This window comes from Geotrypetes seraphini, chromosome 3 (assembly GCF_902459505.1).
Source record: "Geotrypetes seraphini chromosome 3, aGeoSer1.1, whole genome shotgun sequence".
NCBI classification, from domain to species: domain Eukaryota; kingdom Metazoa; phylum Chordata; class Amphibia; order Gymnophiona; family Dermophiidae; genus Geotrypetes; species Geotrypetes seraphini.
This window is the reverse complement of record NC_047086.1, coordinates 369,060,514-369,082,219: the sequence shown is the minus strand read 5'-3', so window position 1 is coordinate 369,082,219 and position 21,706 is coordinate 369,060,514. Positions and strand designations below refer to the sequence as shown.

The 21,706-nt window shown below is 42.5% G+C and overlaps 1 protein-coding gene across 8 annotated transcripts in view; it reads right to left on the bottom strand.

The window, feature by feature from the left end:
* Nucleotides 1–21,706, bottom strand: part of MAP4K3 (mitogen-activated protein kinase kinase kinase kinase 3) — a 294,708-nt gene that overhangs the window by 41,945 nt on the left and 231,057 nt on the right. For all 8 annotated transcript variants that reach the window (XM_033936081.1, XM_033936082.1, XM_033936076.1 and 5 more), the window contains 5 exons: nucleotides 20,462–20,503; nucleotides 9,501–9,585; nucleotides 8,412–8,491; nucleotides 1,526–1,586; nucleotides 1,302–1,419 (listed from right to left, as the gene is read on the bottom strand). In XM_033936081.1, coding sequence (XP_033791972.1) covers nucleotides 1,302–1,419; nucleotides 1,526–1,586; nucleotides 8,412–8,491; nucleotides 9,501–9,585; nucleotides 20,462–20,503 — 386 coding nt within the window. The remainder of the gene's footprint in view (nucleotides 1–1,301; nucleotides 1,420–1,525; nucleotides 1,587–8,411; nucleotides 8,492–9,500; nucleotides 9,586–20,461; nucleotides 20,504–21,706) is intronic.

Here is a 21,706-nt window from a genome sequence, read left to right as displayed (position 1 = left end):
AGTATGGGTTTATAAAAAGCCTTGAAACCATCAAAACACTTCTCCAGATATACCTATGACATCCAGACAATTGAACAATTTTTTATGATCCACAAGATCATAATCGAATTGTAATATTAAAGCTCCTATGCTTTTACTGAACAAAGCATATAGATGATCCAAAAGTCAAGCTAACACTGTCTCAGTGTTATGTAACAGACAAAACCCTGATTGAGATACATGCAAAAGTGAAAATTGTTTCAAATGAACCAACTATTGTAAATATACTAATTCCTCCATCAGCTTAATAATGGAATAGCAGCTATAGGTCTATAATTTTAAACTTCTTTTAAACTTAATTAAAAAAAAACCAAAAAACTTGAGTAACAGATTCCTTATGATTTTTAATAATTGGTGTTACTATAATATGTTCCTTATTTTTTGAAAATCTCCCTGTCTCAAGCATATGGGTATTTGCATGCTTCACTCAATTTTCAACCATGCATATGCCTACTGGGGAAGTACACACCATCAAAATATGGTGCATACTTTTCTGCTACTTGGTATTTTATAAGAAGTGATTTATGCATGTTCCTGCTGCCTAAAATGTATGCTGGTTTGAGCACCCCCAATCTATGCCTGAAGGACTTACAATCTATGTTTTTACCTGTGGCAGTGGAGGGTTATGTGACTTGTCCAAGATCACATGGCGTGACAGTAGGGTTTTTAAACTTGAAATATGGGGTTGAAATCAAATATTTGAGTGCTACCCCATTCCCCCTCAACTATGCTGACATACAGTTTTCTACAGAAATAATGTGCAAAAACCACATAACATATTACTTACCCTTTTAAGCCTTTATTTGTATTATGGTTTGCTACAAGTATTGGTTTATTAAGTATGGATGGAAAATCTACACATTTTATGTTTCTTTGGTGATAAAAGTCCTTGAGCAAAATTAAGAGGTTGGGATGGTCTATGTACTGCTTGTTTAATTTCTAATTCATATCTGCTCAGTTTTCCCTTTTTTGATTACACCCAGAAAAGAGAATGCCATCACAGATTAAACTGACATACAGGACGCCAGTGATTTTATTCTTTAAAATAAACATATCCCAAACCACAAATTCTATGACCTTGGGTAAGTATGAGGCAAGACAAAGAAGCTATTCTAAAACCTTATTTTTGCACACAGAATTTTGCTTTCCAAAAGAAAATGTAAGACTTCAAATATCTTGGATGAATGTCACAAGCCAGACGTTCCTTGGAATGCCTTCTGATGTGGAAGGAAAATAAATTGACTGAAAAAGTGCACATTTACCTGGGGAGAATTCTGTCAGGAAGTTTGTGTGCTGGAATAGCGACAGGCAACTTTTGCATTTGCCTTGCATAGTCAAAAAGACCTGGTAAATTATGAGAATATAGCTGGGAAGCTTTGCCTGGAAACAAAATCCAAACATAAATCATCAAATATAACTATGATGTTTGAAATTTAGAACAGTCAATGACTAATAACTTACATAAAACTAGAATGGAAAATCTTACCTGATATTGACAGTAAACAGTTATTCATTACATACAGCCATGTACATCTTCGTGGAAACAACTGAAAAAAAAAAAAAAAAAAAAAAAAAAAAAATGTTAACCAATATATATACATATCAGAGTAAGGGGGAACATTTTTAAAGGTTTATTCTGGATCTACATATATAATATTGAGATTTACATGGGTATTTCAGCAGAATTTGCACTAGTGGATTGATCATTGTCTAAACCTGCATATTTTAAGTTGCACGAATTAGAAAAGGAGAAAATAGGTTCTTACCTGCTAATTTACTTTCTTTTAGCTTCTCCAGACCAGTAGAGGTTAATCTTTATGAATGGGTATATATCCAATCATGACCAGCAGGTGGAGACTGAAAACAAAACTGTGAGATAGTACATAAGATATCCCCTTCTCTATTCTCATCAGTCTGCCGAATAGCCAAGCAGAACCAAGAACTGAAAACAGAAATAAATAATACTCCGAACAGGAGTAACAACTAACATACCCAAAATGCTGTTGGAAAATGCAGAGGAGAGATACCAGAAAGAAAATGTCCCCACAGCTTGCCAGCTAAGCCAGCCGAGCCACAGCCGCTGTTCTTTAATACTCCCCTGCCCTAGAAAAATACTAGAACCCGCAGCAAAAAACAAAACTGCCCGCACAACAGCCTCAACAACACAACAGACAGGGTAGGGACCTCTACTGGTCTGGAGAAGCTAAAATAAAATAAATTAGCAGGTAAGAACCTAATTTCTCCTTCTTTTAGCATGGGAGGCTTGAGCAACTTGGCCGCCTGCAAAAAGCAAATCACTTCAGGAATGGCTGTCAAACGCTGACCTGTCACTAACCCACGAAAGGCTGACAAGGCCGCAAGCCGAACCCGGAGAGAAGACCAAGCTAAGCCATATGCCAAGAACTCTAGGACATTAGGCAGGGAAGCGCAAAAAGAGACCACTCTCCGCGCCTGGCCCCACCCCTCAAAGAGACACCAAACCCGCACATAAGTCAGAGAGGAAGAAAGCCTCCGGGACCCCAAGAGAATAGAGATTACCTTATTTGAATACCCCTTCTCACCTAGGCGACCCCTTTCAAGAGCCAAGCCGTAAGACAGAAGGGAGACAGGTCGAACATGGGAATGGGACCCTGCGTCAGAAGGTTGGCCAAGAGTGGCAGAGGAAGAGGATCCGCTACCAGAAGCCTCACCAGATCTGCATACCACGGACGTCAAAGCCAAGCGGAGCCACCAGATAGGGAACAATGTGGAGAAGAACTCTGCCCACTAATGGTCAAGGAGAGAACACAAACAACAGCCTCTCCGTTAGCCAAGGTTGAACCAGAGCATCCAGACCCTTGGCCAGACCGACCCTACAATACCACTCATGGCCATCAGGGGCTGATCCCAAGCCTGCACTATCAACTGAAAGGCCACAGGGCTGAGACATCACTCTCCGGGATCTAAGATGTGACGACTAAGGAAGTCCGCCTGAACATTCTCCACCTCGGCTAGGTGAGAGTCTAAGAGGTCCAGAAGGTGTGACTCCGCCCAAAGGAAGAGCCGAGCCGCCTCCCACACCACCTGTGTGCTCGCGGTGCCTCCCTGACGATTGACCGAAGCCACCACTGGGGCCTGTCCGACAGAACTCTGTCTGACTCGCCCATTAAAAAAGGGAACAGAAGGCTAACAGCGCCAGATGGACGGCACTGGGCTGCAACACATGGAACAACCAGGAAACCTCCTCCGTGGACCAGGTGCCTGGAGCCGAGCGACCTAGACACTGAGCCCCCCAACTGAGGAGACTGGCATCCATGAGAAGCACTGGCAGCTGCGGTAGATCCAGACGCACCCCCTGAACCAGATGAGAAGTCTGGAGCCACCAATGAAGACCACAGCGCACCAAGCCTCGCAGAGAGACAGGGACATCCAAACCGTGCCTCTGGAGCAGAGCATACTGAAGAGGACACATGTGGGCCCGCGCCCACCTCACCACGTCCAGGGACGCCACCATCAACCCCATGACTTGATGGAAATCCTGCGCCCAAGGACACCACGACACCATAAGGAGGCGAAGCTGAGATTGCAATTTGCTTACCCAGGCCCCTGGAAGGAAGACCTTCCCCAAGGAGGTGTCAAACAGAACCCCAAGGTACGCCAGATGCTGAGCTGGGACCAATCGACTCTTAGAAAGGTTGACCACCCTGCCCAGCGACCGGAGAAACTCCACCACCCGAGCCACAACCCGGGTGCTCTCCTGCAACGACTGCGCCCGAACCAACCAGTCATCCAGGTAGGGGTGCACCATAATGCCCTCCGACCACAAGGCCGCCATGACAACCACCATCACCATGGTGAATGTCTGGGGAGATGTGGCCAGGCCAAAGGGAAGTGCACAGAACTGACAGTGCTGACCCAAGATCACAAAGCGAAGGAAGCGCTGGTGAGAGGACTGAATGGAAGCACGCAATTAGGCCTCCGTCACAGCGAGAGAAGTCAAGAACTCCCCCGGTTGAACCGCCAGGACAGGCTGCAGTGTGTCCTTGCGAAAAGAGGGAATTCTGAGAGCCCTGATGACCCCTGTTTAAATCGAGGAGGGGCCGAAAGGTCCCTTCCTTCTTGAGCACCACAAAGGAAATGGCGTACCAGCCGATGCCGCACTCCTGAGGGGACACTGGAACAACCGCTTTGTGATCTAGCAAATACTGAAGGGTATGTCGAAAGGCAAGCGTTTCCCATGCCCCCTGACATGGAGAGGCAAGATATGATCTAGCAGAGAGTGGCAAACTCCAGAGCATAACCATCCCGCACCACCCCCAGGACCCATTGATTGGCCCAGCTGGGCACCTACCGGAACCAAAGGAACGCCGGCAAAGAACCATCGGGCAGCGGGGAAACCGGCGGGGGACTCCCAGCCCCCCGACGGGCCCCCCGAAAGGACTGCATGCGCTGAGCCAACCGACCCCGGGGAAAAACCGGAAGCCTGGAAAGAAGCAGCCCGACGCCCAGGGTGAAACTTGCAAAATACCCGCAGACGCCCCCGGGCAGTGCCACCCTGAGATGCCGGGTGGGCACGGTCCTCAGGCAGACAGGGCATCTCAGAGTCCGTCAGAGTCTGAACCAACTTATCTAAGTCCTTGCCAAACAAAAACAACCCCTGAAAGGGAAATTTTTGGAAATTAAATTTTGGACGCAGCAACTGCTGATCAAGCGCGAAACCACAAGGTACGGCGCACGGCCATCAAAAGCCCCAGACTTAGTCGCAGGCCGCACCGAGTCAGAAAGAGCATCCGAGAGGAACGAGGCAGCCATCTCAATCTTCGCCACCTCCTGATCCAAAAAGGATCAGACATCAGACTCACGATCCAGGACACGCTCAGACCACCGAAACACGGTGTGAGCCACCAGCCTCACATAAATAGCCGCCTGGACCCCCAAGGCAGAGACATGAAGATTCAGCTTAAGAAGTGTCTCTTACGTACGCTCCTCAGAGACCCTAAAGGCAGAACCGCCCGCAACAGGCACGGTATGCCGCTTAGCAATCACCGAGACCACCGCATCCACCACTGTCGAAAATAAGGTAGCCCTATCCTCTCCGGGATGGGATCCCAATGAGCCAGGGCGCGCGCCAAACGATACAGCGCCCCTAGCAAATTTCACTGCCCTAGCATGATATCTCGAAAATATCCTGACGTGCGGGAAACAGGACAGGCCCTCTAAAGCAGAGGGGCCCCCATACTCGGGGTCTCCGGCGGCGCATCGTCAAAAAAGCAGCACCGAGGAGACCTGCTAAATCAGGTCTAAAAGCGCATCCCTCTAAATAAAAAGTGCACCACGGACGCCTCTGCGCCGGAAGACAGGAAACCTGACACCCCACTGCCAGCAGCTGTCCCCTCTGGAGGATCCTGGAAGCCCGCCAAAGCGGCAAGGTCCTCAATCATGCCAAAATGCTCCTCCGACCACCAATCTGCAATCCAAGCCCTCCCACGGGCGCATGGATGAGGGAGGAGGAAGAGGGGACGCCAAACTAAAAGAGGGAGGCAAAACCACAGGGGGGTGCAAAAGGAAAAACAACCCCCGAAACCCCCCCGGGCGCACGTGGGACCCCCAACTGTCTGCACAAAGAAAAAAATTAAATCAGGGGGAAAAAAACCGCGGGGGTCCCCAGGGACTCCCTGCCCCAGCAGGGGTCCCTGCTGAAACCTGCCCCTGTGTTTGCAATATAGGGGGAAGATCACCTGAGGTTGCAGACAAAATGGAGGGGCCAGACAGAGAAAATGGTGAAGTTCCCGCCAAAAATGCTCCCTCCATGGCCTGTAGCGGCTGAACAGTCCCAGCCGCTAAAACAGGCAAATCGGCATCAGCTGTCAAAAAATCAGCTGAGAGGGAATCCTTTGCAACCCGACCGTCGGCGGTTCGTGGAATCCTTTCGTGGGAAGTTGAGGAAGATCGGGCTTCCTCACTGCTCCCAGCCGACTCGCGAGGCACCAATGGCGGGGAGCTCTGGGCGCCTGCAGCCGTTGCCGACGGAGCTCCACCACCTCACCGGTCCAAACTGCCAAGGTCAAGCGTCTCATGGCTGGACCAAATTGTGTCACACTCCCCCGGAGAAGGGCACAATTGCTCCATATGCGACCTAGCTACAAACAAAGTGCCAGTTAGATGAAAAAAATACAGTTATCTTAAAGAGAAACAACCCTCCAGACCAGCACTACCTCAGGATTTTTTCTTTCTTTTTTTTATTTTAACAGAACAGACTCTACAGGCTCTCGAAGCAATATGCCTTGCTTGATTTAGGGGGCAAGGCTTACTGCTGAGGCTCCTCTAAAAAAATGTGGGGAGGTGGAGGAAATGGGGGGAGAGACCCCGCTCAAGACCCGCCGGGTTTGACACCCCCGAGGTCGGACGGACCCCCAAACAGGGCCCGCCCAAGCTCTGTCGGCCAAAAACAGGGACTAGAAACCCCCTAAACAAATTCCAACAGCCCTACCAAGGGAGATGGGTACAGATCACTCAACACCTGCTGGAGACTGAAGTAGACAGATGAGAATAGAGAAGGGGATATCTTATGTACTATCTCACAGTTTTGTTTTCAGTCTCCACCTGCTGGTCATGATTGGATATATACCCATTCGTAAAGATTAACCTCTACTGATCTGGAGAGTGCTAAAGAAGAGGAGTTCTGGGGGCTTTCCTTAGACTGCAGCATAGGATTAGACACACAAGTGAAGAGAAGTGATCTATCCTGATGCAGTCCAGGGAAAGCCCCTATTACAGGTAAGCAACTTTGCTTTCACTTAGAACAAGTGGCTAAATCAGTTATATGAGTTCTCCCATGTTCAACGTTGCAATTGAGCAGGACACTGGAATAAAAGTATTAGAGCAGATTTTCAGCACATGCATCATATCACTTTGTAAGTACTGAGCAACCTGGATTGTTCTATGTTACTAGGAGAGTTAATGATAATGTGTAAATAAATTATTTAAAACTGCTTGTCTTGTTACACCTCTACTACATGCATGATTGAGGCAGCAAAGAAAGATTATGTTTTGGTCTCAGTAATCTTCTTTCATGTAGATATCTCTAGTGGTCTTGAATGCTAGGGTTTTGTATTTGAACTAGCAAGTTGCTTGCAGAAAACTGTCAATCAAGTCTTCAACTCCACCTCTACTGCTACTACTATTTCTATTGCGCTACCGGACGCATGTAGCGCTGTACATTAAACATACAAGAGACAGTCCCACTCCCTACTCAAAAGAGCTTACAATCTAAATATGAAAGACACACTGGACAAAAATGGTAAATCAATATATGCTGTTCATGTGGGAAAATACAAAGGGAGAAGAGGTAGAGAGTGCAGGGGGCTACAGTGGGAATGTCAAATGTGGGGCTTTACAAACTGGTAAAGTTAAAACTTAAATGCAGTTTTGAAAAAGTGGGCAGTCTAGCTTTGAATACCGCCAGAGATGGAGCCCGTTGTACCAAGTCAGGCAGCTTGTTCCAAGCGTATGGCGCAGCAAGGCAGAAGAGGAGTCAGGAGTTGGTTGTAGAGGAGAACATTCACTTTTTAATTCTGCTATTTTCTTAATAATCTATGTGGTTGAGTTAATTGAAGTAAGGATGGAAAAGAAGGAATATGAGGAGAGGGGACAACACTGACAAGGAGGAGAGAGAGTTATAAAGTTATAGGCAAAGAAAGTCTGGATAGCAGTGGCTTGAACCTGTGCAGATCTAATCTAATCTGATCTAATCTAGGTTTTTATAAACTGCTTAATCTCTAAATTTCCTGAGTGGTATACCACTATAAAAAGCCAATTACAACATTGGGAAAATATATGCTAAAAATAAACACAGTGAAAATTAATGGTTTTCATATTTTCCCTAAAAAAATGCTGCCCAATCATCCAACATAGAATGTTTTTTTTTCCTGTTAGTCACATTCAACAATCAGCACAGTATTTAAAATTACACTTTCATTCATAAACCAAGCTCAAATACCATACCCGTCTTAGTATTTTGGAATGGTTTGCTATACTGAATGGATGTCTTGGCAAGCTATATACCCTGATCATTTGCCCTTCTGTAGTAAAGACATTGGCATTATGCTATCAATGTATAAAAGAAACAGCAGACAATTAGTTAAGAAAAATCTCAGAATGTACATATCTAAAAAGGACTGTACTTGCTGAATGATTGAGGCCAGTTGCGTGCCTGATTTTAAGGCCAAATGGGATCGACACGTGGGATCTATTCACAAGGTAAAGGTAGGGGAGGGTCATTAGGGTGGGCAGACTGGATGGGCCGTGGCCCTTATCTGCCATCTATTTCTATGTTTCTAATGTCATTTTAATGTTCTAATAATTTTTTTCAAATGTTCCACATGCTAACATACCTGTTCCATGGACGTTTCATGTAATTCATTAAGATTCAAGGTATAAATACCTTCTTCTGAACCAAATATCAAATACTGATCTGAAAAAAAATGAAAAATTAGACTTATGAAGGAACTAGTTGTGCTACATAAGTATATATGTTCATCTCATGTCAATCACTATCATCAATATTGCTACAACTCAAGTAAGTTTGATATTAAAAGCTGAATTATGAAAGGTTTACTTCTTATGCAGTCATTAAATTTAGTTATATGACTAAGCTTATAATTAAGAGGGTTAATTTACAAATTAACTTATATGCTTAACTTATATGTTCTTTACAGTGCAGGAGAATACAGCACTAAAAAAATAACTTTTGAACGTTTAACATTAATAGCATACAGATCATATGCATGCTATTAGTGTTGAGTATTAGGAATTTACTTTTTGGTAAGGGAGGAGGAATTTGGCTGGTCCCTCTTACAGTGTTTATGTGTGTGCTGAGTAGACAAAAGATAGAGGCAGGTAAAGGGGAAGTGAGTTTAGGAAGTAGAGTTTTTGGTCTTTGTTGTGGAAGATCAAGTTGGTGATGTGATATCATGACAGTGATATTGGAAAACTGGGACTGGATTTGTGGCAAGAGTTCTGGTGCAGAGGAGGATATCTGGTTATTCATAGTTTCATAGTTTATTAAAATTTGATTAAACGCTTAACATAAAATTTCAAAGCGTTGTATATTAAAAATCTAAAGTAAACAAAAACAGTACAAAAACAGACTAACTTGGGGGAGAAGGATAAAGCAAAAAGGTAGAAGGGGAAAAATTACAATTCTTAAAAAAAAAAACCAACAAAACAAAAACACACCCCCCAGAGGTAAAATGGTAAGATGGTAAAATGAATGCTATGGGAGGAGTCCAGATCATTATGGGAACAAAGCATATAAAGATAAGAACAATCTTCTACAAAAATCTAAAAACATCTGAAAATGCATATGAATCATCTCTTTATAAATGAAACATACTTTGGGAAAGTAATCACGTCAATGTAGTCAACTCAATGATTGCTGTTGAAAGGCTTTGAAAGAGAATATAGAAATACCAAATCATTACCTCTTGTATCTGGATTTATCCACGATGTTGCACAATGTATTTTCAAGGGGCATCCATTGAAAACCTTTGAAAAACATGCACCCATCTACAAGTAAAAAAAAAAAATATATATATATATATATTCTATCACACATCCATTCCCATTTGTGTTTGTTTTTTATTAATTGGAAATTCTACTTCAACATAGTAACTGACAGTAGATGAAGACCAAAATAGCCCACTGCTCACTTGAGATCTGTTTATTTTGATTGTTCCCTTTATAGGTAAAATTCTTGAAAAAATTGCTCTACCTCAGCTGGACAATTTTGTGCAAGAAATCAGTTGTTTGGATTGTAACCAATTCGGTTTTCGCAAAGCTCACAGTGTAGATTTATTACTGACTTCGCTGTTAGATACCTTACGAATGGGTTTGGATCAACATGCAACTTTCAGTTTAATATCTTTAGATATATCAGGAGCCTTTGACTCAGTAGATCTTCAGAAATTGTTGAAGAGATTAAAAGATTTAGGGATGGATGGTACTGTCCTTAAATGGTTCATCTCGCACTTGACAGATAGATTTTTCCAAGTAAGGAATGGGGATAAGATTGCAAGTAAATTCCCAGTGAAAAGTGGAGTTCCACAAGGATCAGCGCTTTCCGCATTATTATTTAACATCTATATGGCTTCAATCAGGGGTCGAATATCGAATGTATGCAGACGATATTATTTTTTTCTTCCCAGTGTGTGTATGGGGAGATGAGCTAGAGAAACGGATGAGTAATTCTTTTTTCCTTGCCCTAAATCTGCTCCTCTTACCATACTTCTAAATTTAAAAGTTTAGTGAAATTTTGAGTATAAAGTTGTGCACTCAGTCCTAATACATTTTTAGAGAGGCTAATTCAGATGCATAACTCTTAAAGTTAGGAACATATGAGATCCTTTGAATATTGGGTCTATTTTGGATCACAATTCCATAGAGGTCTTTGGTGGTGATGACAGAACAACCATACTAACAACTTTTATTTTTCAAAACCACCTTTCTGGTTGCAGAAGACCCAAGGCTGGATACAATGGAAAATAAACCGTTATATATTAGAATGACTTAAATTAAAAGAAATTATGACTGCATAGAACAGCACAAAATGTAGAGACACTGCTAATATCAATTATCGATCAAATAAGAAAAGTTATGGATAGAAATCAGATTTTTTGTTTTGTGTCTTTAGATGTTTCAGGAGCATTTGATTCTATTGATTTGAATTTATTGTTACTAAAGTTAAAGAGATTGGGCATGAATGGGAAAGTCCTTGAATGGTTTTTATCTTATTTAATGGACTGTACAATGCAAGTTCTGAGTAAAGGTAAAATTTTTGAAGTGGCAAAAGTAGGACAAGGTGTTCCTCAAAGGTCTGCCTTATCTGCTCCTCTTTTTAATGTCTATATGGCGTCTACAGGTAAAATTTTTAGAAGATTGAATGTAGAATATCAGCTTTATGCTGATGACGTACAGCTCTTCTTCCTTGTATATGGATAGGGGAAGGAATTTGTAAAAAGAATAAATGAATGCATGAATATAGTTAGTGAATGGATGAGTAAGAATAAGCTAATTTTAAAAATGGCCAAAACACAAGTTATGTTTGTAGGGAAAAAATAAGAACAGGTTTGGGCTGTGGAGGTGAAAATAGGAGATTTTGTTGTAGCTATAAAGAGAGAAATGCATTTGGTAGGAGTTATGTTAGACTCCAAGTTGACTATGAGTGCATAAATAGTACAAGTGATACAGTTATTTTTTTAATTTAAGCTGTTGGTTTTGCAATTGGATTTTTGTACAATTTTGTAGAGTCTTGTACTCTGTAAAGTGGATTACTGAAATGCATTATATTTAGGAACGACAAAACATAAATTCAAAGCATTACAGTTAATTCAAACGCAGCAGTCCGAGTTTTAGTAGGTGGAAATCATTCAATGCAAATAACACCAATCTTGAAGATTGGTTACCAGTGACAACTATATTGGTTACCAGTGAGATGTAGGGTCCAATAAAAAGTCTTGATAATAATTCACCAGACTTTGTACAGTCAGACAACAGAGTATCTACAAAAAGCATTAGCAGTGTATATGCCAAAAAATATCATGAAAATCAGAAACAGCAATGCAATTGTTGGTGGATTCGGTACATTATATGTCAATCAGTCAGGTGTCTCTCTCAACAGGAAGGGCTGGATTGTGGAATTTATTGCCAGGCCAAGTACGTTTATGTAAAAATGTTGAACAATTTAGTTGACTGCTCAAAACTCATTTGTTTGTGAAGGAGTTTTGTTGCTGAGCTAGGTCCATTATGCTTATGCAAAAAAGCAGAGCATTTTAAACAACTGCTCAAGACTCATCTATATTGGAAGGATGCTTTGTTGCCGAGTTCATTATAAAAGAAGAAAGGGTATTTATTATGTGTTAACATGTGTAGTTGTAGTCTTTCCAGTAAATGAACTGTGTATGTTTAGTTGTAACCCACCTAGGTGTTAGGCAGGAAAGAAATGTTAAAATAAATAAATACATACAAACTATCTTAATTTCAGCTTAGATTGTACATAAAAGTGAGTTACTTACCTGTAGATAGTATTTTCTATGGATAGAATACAAATCCACACAGCATGGGTGAAGTCACTGATGGTACCTGTGCAGGAATGCTTCTCCAGCTTAGAAAGAACTAGAAGCTTTTGAGTTGCTTCAGAGTACCGTATTTGCCGGCGTATAAGACGACTTTTCAGTACCTTAAAATCCTCCCCAAAGTCGGGGGTCGTCTTATACGCCGGGTGCTGTTTACATGCCCTTACTTTACATGCCCTAACACACAGTTCTTCAACCGCCAGTCCGCGGACCGGTGTCAGTCCGCAGAAAATTCCTGCCGGTCCGCGCAGGGCCGGCGAGATGGACGCTGTTAAATTTCCTGCCCTGGTGGTGTTCGGGGAAATCTTCTGTTCCGCCCAGCCTCGGGCGATCAAGACAGGCTGCTGACGTCGGGCATTCCCTCTGAGTCTCACCTATGCGGAAACAGGAAGTTGAAAAAATAGGCGGGACTCAGAGAGGGAAGGTCCCGACGTCGGAAGCCTGTCTTGATCGCTGCCCCTGCCGAGTCGCCGAAGAGGGCCGCGGGGAAGCGGCAAGTAGAAGGGAGATGCGCGGTGGTCAGCGTGCGCGGTGGGGGCAGCGTGTAGATTGGGGCCATCAGCAGCGTCTGTGCTGAGAGTCTGCCCACGTGAAGGATGCGGCGGATAGGGGCCTCCGGCTCGTCTTGGGCGGCAGGGCCTGCGGTGCAAAGTTTTTGCCGGCTTGGGGGGTCGCGAATGTGCAGGGAGCCTTCAACAGTGGCTGTCTCCTCTCCTAGCAGCTCTGTACTTACCAGGGCAGTGATTCACTTTGGCAACTTCACCTTCCTCAGAGGCAGCAACGACCTAAGGCTGCCTAAGGAAATCACTGCTGCAGGAAAGTACTGAGAGCTGCTGGATGGAGAGGAAGCCACTGTTGGAAGCTGGGAAGCTGCTGGATAAAGGGAGAGCTGCCACTGCACCTGGAGGTAGAAAGAGAGATGCTGCTGGGAGGGGAAGAGGGAAAGGGATGGTTAGAGAGTTACTGTTGGATAGGGGGGAGGAAGGAAGGGAGAAGGAAAAAAGGAAGGAAACAGCTGGCAGGGAGATTAGAGGAGGGAAAGGGGAGAGACAGGAATGAGAAAGTAGAGAGAGATTGATGCTGGAAAGGGGATCAGCAGAGAAATGAGAGAGGGATAAATATGCTAGATCTGGTGTAGGAGAGATAAAAATGAAGAAAGCAGTGAAGCTGGAATGAATGATGTAAAAAGGAGAGAGGAGGCACAGGCTGGATGGAAAGGAGAGAGGGGCATAGAAAGAAGTCAGATACATATGGAAGGAGGAGAGGCCAGACAGTGGATGGAACGGGCAGACGCTGGAAGGAAGAGTGGAAAGAAGATGAAAGCAGAGACCACAAAAGGTAGAAAAAAATCATTTTATTTCTATTTTGTCATTACAATATATCAGATTTGAAATATATATCCTGCTACTGCTAGAGACATAACTGGGGACTGCAAAGCCTAACACTATTTCTATCATGTGTGACTGCAGTATTCTGTTAGCATGATATTTCTGTGTAGCATTCTGTAATAATTTGGCTTGTTCAGTTTTCTTGATAGTAGAGGGGATATATGTGAAGGGGAGGGGAGACAGGGGTTTTGTTGGTCCTTGCTCTGAATATTTATATTTATAAAATGACAATTGTACAGAATATTGTTTCTTTTTATATTTTAATAAAATACGTTCAATATAAAATCATAACTGAGGCTTGTGCAGATGGGATCAGATGGTTTGTGGGGACCGAGCTTGCGGAGACGGGCGAAAATGTGTTTTTTTATTTCGGTCTTAGTAGTTTGCCGGTCCACAAAATAATTCTTTTATTTCTGCCGGTCCACAGGTGTAAAAAGGTTGAAGAACACTGCCCTAACATCTCCTTCCTTACCTCCTTACGGTGCTTACGGTACTAGTAAACCTGCCGGGACATCAGCGGGGCCATGGCGGGACATCAGTGTGACAAGGGTGCCAGCTCCTTCATCCTGCGCAGCGGGAAGCAGCGGCGCTCTGGCCCCACCCCTTTTCTCTTTACTACGTCTCTCGCACATGCGGCCGTGTGTGGAGTCTAGCCCTTAAGGAAGTTGCGGGGGCGAACAGAAGGCTTTTGAAGGCTTTTAAAGGGAAACTGTCATGCCAGCAAACTTGCTAGGGACTTGCTCGGCACTTGCTCTCTCCCTCTATGTGTTATCTTCCTTCTATCATTGACAGTTTCAGTTTGGTTAACAGTTTAGAAAACAAATAGCATGGCAGCTCCCATGGGTTTATTGTTCTATTCAGCTTTAGTGAATTAATTAAAATTGTTGAAATAAATTCTGATGTTCTTTTAAGTTTTATTTGTTGTGCAGAAGGTGTGCGGAAGAAGGGGTAGTCTTATATGGCGAGTATATAACAAACTCTATATTTTAACTGTAAAAGTTGGGGGGTCGTCTTATACGCCGGCAAATACGGTATATATGACATAATATAACATAAAAGTTTATTTGTATACCGCAAAACCTCACAGTTCAATGTGGTCAACAATAAAAGAGAACTGTATATATTCAGTGATATACACAATTATGCTGACAAACTTTTTTTGATTAAGAATGTCTTAAATAGTTTCTTAAAATAATGATAAGAAATAGAATTGGCTATTAAAATACTAAACCCCTTATCCTGGGTCGCAGCCTGGAAAGATAATCCATGAAAGTACCTTTTATGTGAGCAGTCCTTTACAAACGGAAAAGAAAACAAAGTATGATTTCATAATGGACGTCTGAAATCTGTAAACCTAAATTGAACAAAAGATATTCTGGTGCTACGCCATATAAGACCTTATAACATAGACATCACTATTTTCTACCTGCTGTTGTCACACAGGACCAACTCAGTATATCTAGTCAACTTCAGTAGACTACTCCTTATAGACAAGGGCAGGTATAGGAGGATGCATATTCTAATGTCACAAAGAACTCCTGCTACACATAAGTCACTTGGTTATTTCCAAGGACAAGAAGGATACACATCTTCACAGTTTGTATTCCCTAGCTACAAGTCTGCCCTCAAAAGAAAAAGGAGAAAGAACAATAAGATGCTGCAACTGGCAGACACCAACATTTTCTGTTTGATCCCGTTTATACACCGAGATTTTGGGGCCCAAAAAATGGAAGTCTTGGTTTATATTCGAGCTAACCCCATCCCAGACCTACTGCGAGCCTTCAGTACTGCTCTGGTGGTCCAATGGTAAGGGGAGCCAGAGCTGTAATCAATCCCTCCCACCTGGCGACCCCTCCCCTTCCAGTCCCTTTGAAGGTCTACCTTAGGTTCCCGGTGGTAAAGCGGTGGGGCAGGGCAGGAGTGATCCCTTTATGCTCCTGCCCGGCAGTCTCCGTAGTGAAAAAATGACTGCTGTAAGATCCACGGCAAACATCACAAGACCTGTAAAGTTTATCGTAGGATCTTGCGCCACTCATTTTTTCACTATGGAGATTGCTGGGCAGAAGTGTAAAGGAATTGCTTCTGTCTCAACGTTGGACCACCGGGAACCTAAGGTAGACCCTGTAGGGGGACTGGGAGGGAAGGGGAGGGGAGGAGTGGGCTAGTTGCAGAAATTCGTCGGTAGGCAGCTCTGGTTTCCCACTCCACTGAACCACCTGGGCAGTACTGGAGGCCTGTGGTAGGTCCGGTAAGGGGGCAGACTGACTGTCTGTATCTCTGGATCACCAGGGCAGTACTGAAAGCACATGGTGGGTCTGGGAGGGGGGTCCATTTTGGGAAGGGGGCAAATTGGCTGGACACTCCCACCCTTTCATCCCTTCACATGCTCTGTGTGGCACAAGGGCGCTCTTAAAGCGACCATCCAGCGCAAATCTAGCATAAATCAGGGATAAAAGAGCCTAAGAACTCCATCCCTACCAGTTTAGAGGCAAAACGAGGTGATTTGAAGGTTCTGAAAAAAAAGGTTCTGGAAGGTTCTGGGGGAAAAAAAAAAAAAAAAAATCAGGAAATCCAAAATGTCCACCATTGCACGCACTGGTAATCTCTTTGCACTGAAAGCCGCAAAAACTGCGAAAAATACCAAAAATAATAAAGAAATATACAGAGCAGATCAGAAAGACACCTTCTGGCTCATGTGCAGAAGGAAAAAACTGAAGGGGCAGCAGAGCCCCCTCAGTAGTAGGAGCAGTTGAGAACCTGGAGTGGATAGCTAGCGAGCATAGGGAAAATACTCTACTGTCCAGAATGACATACCTATTGCACTAGAAATATGAATACATCACACAGCTTGAGGGGAATGGGGTCTTGAGGAAACATGTGATTTGAGGGAGAGGGGTGGTGGTAGGGGTTGTATTTCCTGGATCTGTAGCACATTATTTTCATATCATACATAAAAAGATGGGAGAAGGATTTAGGGCCTACAAATAAGAAGAAACAATGAGAGATAAGCTTTACGTATTTGCTTAATATTTCTAATCACTAACAACCTGGTGAAAAAGAGGGCACAAGGTTTTATATAGATATTGTACTCCACTGAGATTATTTCAAATGTTTAATCATGGCTCTGGGCTTTGTTGGAGGGACTATGTTATGGTGGGTGACATATACCCCATCTGGTGGAAGTACCCCATAGTGCAAACTTATTGGGCTGATATATTAGAGACAGCCTTTTGATATAAAGGATGAGCTGAACAAAATGGCAATTAACCTATTTACAATGGCCAAAATAGCACTAGTGGTGACTTGGAAACAATCACCCACACCTCCAAAGATAGTAGTACTTCATAAACTGGACCATGTTTATTTTATGTCAAAGCTGACCACACTTCAGATTGGACAATTAATTGCTTTTCATAAAGTATGGGACACCTATCAGAACTGGAGAGGTTAGTGTGACATTGATGAAGAAGTACCATATAGTCATGCCATCACTGTGGGATTTAACTTCCACCATACAATACCACTGGTACACAAATGGCCACATATTTGCTGAACACTACACATTAGGAAGGGGCAGAACTATGGGTATTCTTTATTTGCCAATATACTATATTGGAATGGTTCCAAGTTGATCACTGTTCTATATTTCCATGTTTTACAATAAAAAGCTAATTTAAAAAATTCTAGGATTGGGTGGGAATTCAAAAGAAGGCTGACTGATTCTCTGAATACTGGGGGCTTGGGTTGTGAGGACTCTGGGTGGGATGGAAGAGTGGGGACTTGGGAATTAGATAGAAGGTTAGTGATAACTAGGTGCTTGGGCGTGGTCATATGACAGAGTGCAGAAAAATTGAGGAGGGGAGATACTTTGAAGGACCTAGAGGAGTTGTGAGGCAGCTGAAAAGGACAGAGGGTTATAGAAAGCATGAAAGGCAAAGGAAGTGATAAAGGTCTGGATGAGAGTAAGACGTATGACAGGGATTGGATGTGGAAAGTGGTTGAACAACAGGGAAGTAGCTAGGGCTGTTAAGTATCTTGAAGGAAGCTGAGGAGGGGACTAGCAATTGAATGAAAGATGAAAGGAGATAGAAGGCTGAGGAAGGAATGGGAAACTAGAAAAGGAAGATGAAGAAACTGAAACATGAAAAGAGGGAGATTGCAGACTGGAGGGAGGACAAAGAGGAATATAATTTAGCTAAAGGTAGATAAAAGGGCAGAAGAGAAAAAGAAAAAAAAAAAAAAGATGAAACAGAAGGATCAAAGCCAGAGATAGATGCAATATTTAGGAGAAAACCAGCAAGAGGAAGTGAAACAGAGAAAGGAGGACCAACCCAACTTGAATAAAACTAAAATGATCAGACAACATAGGTACTTTTTAATGTGGGACCATTTTTGCGGTCTAAGCCCTATTATCCATTCAATTTATACAAAAAAACTGATCCCAAGGTGGGGGCACAAAAGCCCAAATTGGCTCATGGTGCCACAATCCCAAGAAGGAAGAATAACAAAGTTCCACAAGTATCTGTATTTGTAGTGGTGGGGGTTAACATTTATAAATGGGAAAAAAATGAGTGAAGTGATCACATTTACAGATTCCAAAATTATACAAAGTTCTTAAACTGCATGCAAATTCTGAGAAACTGAAGGAAGACCATGGGAGATCAGAACAATGAGAATCAAATGAAAGTGGAAAGGGATGCATGTTGGAAAAATAACCCTAATTATAGCTACATTAGGATTGCAGGAAAAGGATTTAGGTTTCATTATGGTGGCCAAAAAAAACAAACAATGTTAGTAATTATTAGGAAAGGAAACAAAAAAATAGTAAAATGCCTCTGTAATTGCTCCATGGTGCAATCACACTTCCAGTATTGTTTGCAATCCTGCCCACTGCATCCTAAAAATGATGCAGCAGAATTTCAAAAAGTACAGAGAAAGGCAAACAAAATGATAACAGGGATGGAATGACTCTTATATGTGGAAAGGCTAGGGAGGCTGAAGTTCTTTATTTGGAGTTCAAGTGGAGTGGAATGGGTAGGGGGTAAACAGCATTTAGTCTTGCCATATTTTAGGATCCTTCTAGGTTCCCTTGACCTAAAATTGATCATTGTAGGAAAACAGAATGTTTAGCTAGATGTACTTTTGATTTGAACCAGTATGGTGATTATCTTCTTATATTCACTTAATGTCCTCATGATCTGTTCTTCAAAAGCTATCATGGGAAAAGGCACAGAAAAAGTAGTAAAGGTCCTCCAGAGTCACTTGGAGTATCAGATGCCATATCTTGGGTCCTTAGAGGCTGTTGTGCCCCCTGATATATCAAAGACGATGAGGGGTCCTCATACCGAGGGTTCTTCGAGGACACTGGCCACTTTGGAGCCTTGGCATGCTTAATACCATGCTGTAATGAGGTGTGATGTTGATAAGCTCTCTGAACTCCACACCTGGTGTTATGAACCCTCAGCATCTCTCTTCCTGTTCTTTGGGTGGGACACGGATAGCGAAAAATCTTTATAGCTTCAAGTGATGCTTGATGTTGAGTGTGAACACCACACTGTCAATGCTGATACATCCTTACCATCTGATGCCAGTGGCGTTTTCCAATGCTGAAGTCAATGGACTGGACTTCCCAGCACCAAAAATCCATTCAAACTGCTTTTCTTGACCTCAAAGACCTCTCTTGGGTATCTGTCAACGCAATTTACATTGAGAAGCATCATGGTCAAACTATAACTATTGTAGGCACCAATTATAGGTATCCTTGATGGATATGGTCCTGTTGTACCAGGTATACTAAAAGCCACTGAATGCTTCTTTCAGGGATAATGTCTGGAAAAATAGCAGCTACAAAATCAAATGACTCAATTTTAAAACCTGAAATACCAAAACCAGATATCAAGAACCTCAACTGAGGCCTAAACCAGGCTGAGTGCAAAATGTAAAGGAAACTTGAAAAATGACCCAAAAACTTATCTAAGATGCTAATAGGAAAAAGTACCACATAAAGCAACGGGACTACTCAAACAGAAAACAAAACTGTTAAGCGATAACCACATCTTCAGGTGAGCTCTGCTGATGTGCAACCAACTGGCTCTGTGGATCAACAAAAACTGAGATGGTCCTGCACAACAGTGGCAAGTGAAGTGGCATGCATATACGGTAAAGGAACTAACTCAACCGATTCTAGTACCTACTAAGCTGAAGAAGCTTTCCTGCATGGGCTCCATCAGTGATGTCATCCATGCTATGAGGACTTGCTATTCTGCTTGTCCTTGGAGAAAAAATATTTAGTAGTTGCTACATAATTTACAAATTCAATAAATTTTGGAACAGCAGCAGAACAGAGGGTTTTAATTTGGGAATTCTGTTTGGACACATTGCATTCTTCTGCCACTTGCAAATCATTAACTATCTGCATTTAGTGTAACACAATTTAACTTATTTAATCATAATAGACCAGAGGGCTTACTTGAGAAACAGCAGTAATGTTGTGAACTCCGCATGGTACATTTCAATCGTGGGCAGTGTCCATTGTACACAAGTTGTACCCCTTTTTTTCAGCCACACCATGAGAAGGCAGAATATTAATTCTATATTGCCTGATTGGCATAGCTATACTTTTACTTGTATTAAGAACTCAAGTTGCCTGTTTCATAAGGACATTAAAAGCCCCTTTAACAAAGCTACAAATTGAATGGGCTTCGGTGCATTTACTGCAGGAAAACTGCTATCGTGGCTTTGTAAAAGGGACCCTAAATTAATTCTTATTTGTCATGTAACTTAATTGATAAGTGAGCATCGCAAGCATGGAACTACTTTCGTATTGCCTATATACAGAAAAATTCTAGCTGGAATTCAGAAAACAAAGTGATAAAGAATAAATCCATATTAAAACTCTTCTGTTAATTAACATAAAATACTTACATGCACTTTAGGTGTTGGTGGCAAACCGTTACTAATTGGTTTCTAGAAAATAAATTGTACAGTTATTTTAAGCACACAATGCCTTTATTTCTTGTAAAATATATTGAATATTAAGCAATAGGTGTATGAGTTCAGATCATATGGCTACCTTTGACAATCTATGAAGAAATTTAAATGCACAAGATAAAATCTATTTCTATTGGAAGAGTCTAATGATTCTAACCAGCAAAAAACAACAGCAGAATCTTCACTACTTTAGTACTGACAAATGAATCTCTATTAGAGAAAAAAAAATTGCTATATTCAACAATGTAAACATTTTTTGTCACAGTGGGTGACGCTTCCCCTATCTTCCAAAAATGAGTTGCCTATTCTTTGTCTCCCTTCTCTTAGTGCAGTGGTTCTAAACCCAGGCCCTCTTATCAAACTGCGATAGCGTTTTTTAGCACGGGGAGCCATGCTGAATGGCACGCGCTGCTCCCAATGCTCATAGGAACTCAATGAGCGTCAGGAGCAGTGTGGGCCATTAAGTGCAGCTCCCTGCACTAAAAATTGCTATCGCAGTTTGATAGAAGAGGGCCCTAGTCTTTGTAGCACATCTGGCCATTCTGGTTTTCAGGATATCTATAATAAATATGCATGGGATATATTAGCATACTAAGGAGGAAGTGCATGAAGCTCTTTCACATATATTCACTGTGGATTCCTGATTGGTTGGGTGTGCTCTTAGGACTGGGTTGAGAACTCAAGCCCTAGTGCATCAGCTTTGTTTGCTCTCTGTGTGTTGCAGTCTCTGGGCAGCATAACTAGAGCAGTTGCACACATATACAGGAAAACACTTTTCTCTTGCCTTTCAGTTTATTAGCTCTCCTGAGCAAGACAAGGACAGGAAGGTGTGAGAGACTGGGGAGGGGGACAACACTGGTGAAAAGTAGTAAGAAAATGCAAAAGCATAAGTGAGAGAGAATGGAACATATGTGGTAAGTTGAAAAGAAAAGAACCTGCAGACTAGAAAAGAGCAAACAAGAGAGAGCTGATGAAAGAGAGAAAGTGAGACTAACGGTTGATATTCAGTCAGCAGCAATCAGTGTTTTGCTGACCAGAGCTGGTCTGATGCCCAGAAATTCAATGCCAGGCCATATATGAGCTTCAGCATTGGATTTTAAGGTTGCAGAGTCAGCTATACCATAGTTGATTAAAAGCACCCCCACCCAAATGTCCCTAAAATAGCTAGTTTTGCTTTAA